The sequence below is a fragment of the Pecten maximus genome, unplaced genomic scaffold (assembly GCF_902652985.1).
Source record: "Pecten maximus unplaced genomic scaffold, xPecMax1.1, whole genome shotgun sequence".
NCBI classification, from domain to species: Eukaryota; Metazoa; Mollusca; class Bivalvia; order Pectinida; family Pectinidae; genus Pecten; species Pecten maximus.
The window spans coordinates 1-4,082 of NW_022981592.1; the positions used below are offsets into that span (position 1 = coordinate 1).

Sequence of the window (4,082 nt, forward strand, 5' to 3'; positions counted from 1 at the left end):
GTCACGTCACTGTTTACTTCCAAATATGGTGTTTTTCGACCTGACAGGCCGGATAAGCAAATCGAGAAGAAAACTTTTTATTTTATTACTTATACTGTGGGTAGCTTTGTAAATTCTACATTCACACAGCGATCACAGCTTAGGTAATCCAGGTGAACAGAAACTGATGAAAAATTTCATGGGGAACACAAACTAAGTGTTCATACGATAGAACCCTTCTTTTGGGCTTTTAGAAAAATGATTGCTCGTTTTGGGATACTCACATGCGTCGAGAAGATTTTTGATGAGTATATTGGTAGCATTCTTGCTTCTTACACATCCGACCTCCAACATGGCGAACCCTCCCTGCATCACTGAACAGGAAACACAAAAGTTCTTATAGACTGGTATCATAATATCACTCGGCTTTCAATACACGAAACGTCAATATACACTTGTAATAGGAGAGGAGAAAATGTAGCGGCCAGACCGGGGTTCGAACCCGGGACATCCGAACACTAGCCGGATAATCTACCAATTGAGCTACCTTGTCACCGATGATCGACCCGGTCCAGTCCCGCTATACACCTCCCTCCTTTAAACATTTTAAACGGAATCTATGCTATTCAGTGTCCTCATTCACAGCAGATCAGTACGATGGCCCTGCTGTTCATTAAAATTAATCTGAAGGATAAACGGTTTAAAGCTAAAAAGTTATTTTTTTTAATTTGTGTTAGTTTTTTATCGAATCTCCACCTTAATTTCAATTGTGAGATGATAGGGATTATGTATTTTTTTTATTATCCTTTAATAGCTGTTCTTGCCATACAACCCAATGTGTAATTTTCGTAATAACATTGTTATGATATTTTGACATATGTTTTATCTTGTTATAATAAATATAACATCATATAACTATTTTTTATATCTGTATGTGGTATATATATTAAAATTGTGTTTGTCACAAAGAGCATGACGGATTAAATTTTATCAATGCCTCCGCTAGGAATCGAACCCGGGACCTCTGGCTTACGGTCAACCGATCTTGTGAAAGAGAATGTCTCTCAAGCCGAGCGGTGTTTGCGGCTATATTTACAAGAGTTACATGTTTATAAGTAAAATAACTGTTTTGAATCAGTATATGTCTATAATTAGCATCCTTTGTTCAATGAGTAATTGTGTTGTTTAGGGTTTTTTGTTTTTTTTTTGGTTTTTTTATAATAATTATATCGTACAAGCGAAGAGAAGGGACATTAAACCAACGCCCCCTTAAATGCCGGTCATGGTAACAATAAGATAGACATTTTATAGATATTCATCTGACTAACCCGGGGAAATCTGTGTGCATTGAACTGTGATGAAATAACCCATAGATGTCCACAGGTCTGCTTGCCAAGGAAATTCTATTTTCTTCTGTTTAGAAAGCGTCATTTTAAAAGGAAAATATTTAAGAAGACGATTTAAAAGATTAAAAGCACCTAAAATGTCTGCCATTATAATATATTAAATACAGCTTTGCCGTTGGGGATATGAACTGGTTTAAGTTTAACAGGTACGGGATTAACTATGATATAAGGAACCTAAATCGCAAAGGAAATAACCATAGTGACTATGTTTACATTTAATCAGGATTAATAGCATTCGATCACGTGGCAAACCCGTGGGTTGTGGTTCCATAAACGATTTGTCGGTTCGACATGTCACCAGCACTTATTATTGACATTTGACATGTGTTGTATGTATTTTTATCGTTGAAATATTGCATTCGTTATTGATATATACATATCATTTATATCATAATAAAAAATTATATGTATTTTTTATATAACACATATACTTATAGATTAAATTGAACAGTCAAAAAGACAAGGCTAACAGTGAGAGTGACAGAAAGACAGCGGGGATGAGAGAGAGAGAGAGAGAGAGAGAGAGAGAGAGAGAGAGAGAGAGAGAGAGAGAGAGAGAGAGACAGACAGACAGACAGACAGACAGACAGACAGACGAGAGATTTGATTTAGATAAACAACTATAGATGCTGGTTGACCATTGAAAGTCTTTGTGACGAATACTTACGAAATACCATGATAGCGAGACCTATCCTGAAAAATTGGTCTAGATTAGCATTTGTATACTCTTGCCAGTGGATAAGTTTGGCCTGGGAAATCTTCATCTCGGCGATCTGTACGAGCATCTCCGTCATGTTCATAGTCCCGTTTATGTCAGTAGAAATCGACATTGTTTACAAACAATATAAACAAGCAATATGCATACATATATCCCAGGAACTTTCCAAATTTGATAAATCCAGGTATTGCAGGAAGCACTCACTAATTGAATTAATAAAGCTTTATCGTTAGGAATTACAGATGTTTCATGTCAATGTATTATAAATTGATTCGTCAGTGAGTGTTAAGGTTCACTGAAGACCGTCCGAAGTTGTGCTGTGTCCGATAGCTATATAAAGTGGCGATGTGTGTCGTAGTATATTTTGTATCGTATAGCCACATGATCCAGGTGACCTTTTGACCTTGTTGTTTTATGGTGATAATGTTAAACCTGGACAAGGGACAGACAGGTCGACAGATAGTTTTTAACGGCAATCGGAAGTCGCACTATTTTCGTATTTCTCCCGCCATTTTGATATATATATATACTGACGGATTATAAGTAATTATTTTCACAACCCTATATATTCCCGTGTTCAAACAAAATTCCATGTTGTCATTACAGACCTACACTCATTTAATAGAGACCGATACACCAACAAGGCTAAACGTATCATTTCTAAAATCTTGTTCGTCATTACTTTAACATAAAACTTTCCGAGAAAACCCCGTCTATCTTCCCAGATGTTGAAAGGATCACCATATCTGGCATTATTAAGCGTGCGTTCTTTTATTTGGTTCATACCAGTTGTACTGAATAGGTACGGTACCATATAATGGAACGCAATTGAATCTCAAGTGAGTTCCCAAGATGGCAGCCGTCTATACAAAGCACAGGCACTTGGCACGATTTTATAAATGATAGTCCATATATGTATATATTATAGTGACTTTATAAAATCGTGCCAAGCCCCTGTGATACAAAGTATACGCGTCAAACACAAAAAGCGATTATTTTCCTTTTCTTAATGTAACGGATAATAAAATCCATTCCTGAATAGTTCGGTAAGATATCAACACGTATGATTTATACAATTTCATCGCAAATGAAGATTCCTCGCCTCGGTGTTAACATAACGTTAATTTGTGTGACGAATGAAACATCACAGTTCCGCCATCTTGGATCCAAGTTTCAGGAAACGAACCACGTGAATCAGTTCGATTTTGCTGTTACGGCGTGTTATAACGAGTACCGCGGATCGTACTGGTACAAATAGTACGAACCCGATAAAGGAACGCACGGTAAACCTTTTGTAAAACTATGCAAGCTCAAAATAAATATGACTACTAGATATCCATATTTTTTTTTTATTTTTTAAAAACGGGGTCAACTTGATTTGAAATACACGGACAATCCTGAAAGCCTGTGATATGGTACCCGGGTAACGGAAACTAAAGAGTTATGGAATCAGGTGGTTAACTTGATTGAAGAGTTCCGTAAAATAGATACGAATTAAGAAATAATTAACGATGAATCGTGTATTGTTGCAGGATATACAACTCGGACTTGGATATTTTGCAATTTTGATTAATAACTCAGGCCTGCGGCCTTCGTTATTAATTTAATTGCAAAATATCCAAGTCCGAGTTGTATATCCTGCAACAATACACGAGTCAAAGTTGATTATTTCTATTCTACCATGTACTGTTTAGTTCTGAGATCTACCTCTTTCTAATAGAAAAACGGCAAAGAAACCCCGGGAAAAACTTGTAATTTATTTCTTGATTATTGCATTATTTTGTTGATAAAATATACATTTCTTTACGGGCACTACAGTACTACAATCAAGAACATCTATCATATGGCATTGATTTTTTTTTTGATTTTTTTTAAAAAAAGGGGTGAAAAAAAAGCGACCTTCGTAGGATTCGAACTCGCGTCGTGATAAAAAAAAATAAACAAAGACTAATCCATTAGCCCACTCAGCTACAGTAACC

The 4,082-nt window shown here is 36.1% G+C and overlaps 1 protein-coding gene across 1 annotated transcript; it reads right to left on the bottom strand.

Moving 5' to 3' along the window:
- Nucleotides 1-206: 206 nt before the first annotated feature.
- LOC117320151 (ammonium transporter 1 member 3-like) lies at nucleotides 207-2,429 on the bottom strand (the record flags this gene model as incomplete). The annotated part of the gene is made up of 2 exons (XM_033874816.1): nucleotides 2,053-2,429; nucleotides 207-353 (listed from the first exon to the last, which is right to left on the bottom strand). Coding segments are annotated over exons 1-2 (310 nt in total), but the record flags the coding sequence as incomplete, so codon positions are not given.
- Between the last annotated feature and the right edge of the window lie 1,653 nt (nucleotides 2,430-4,082).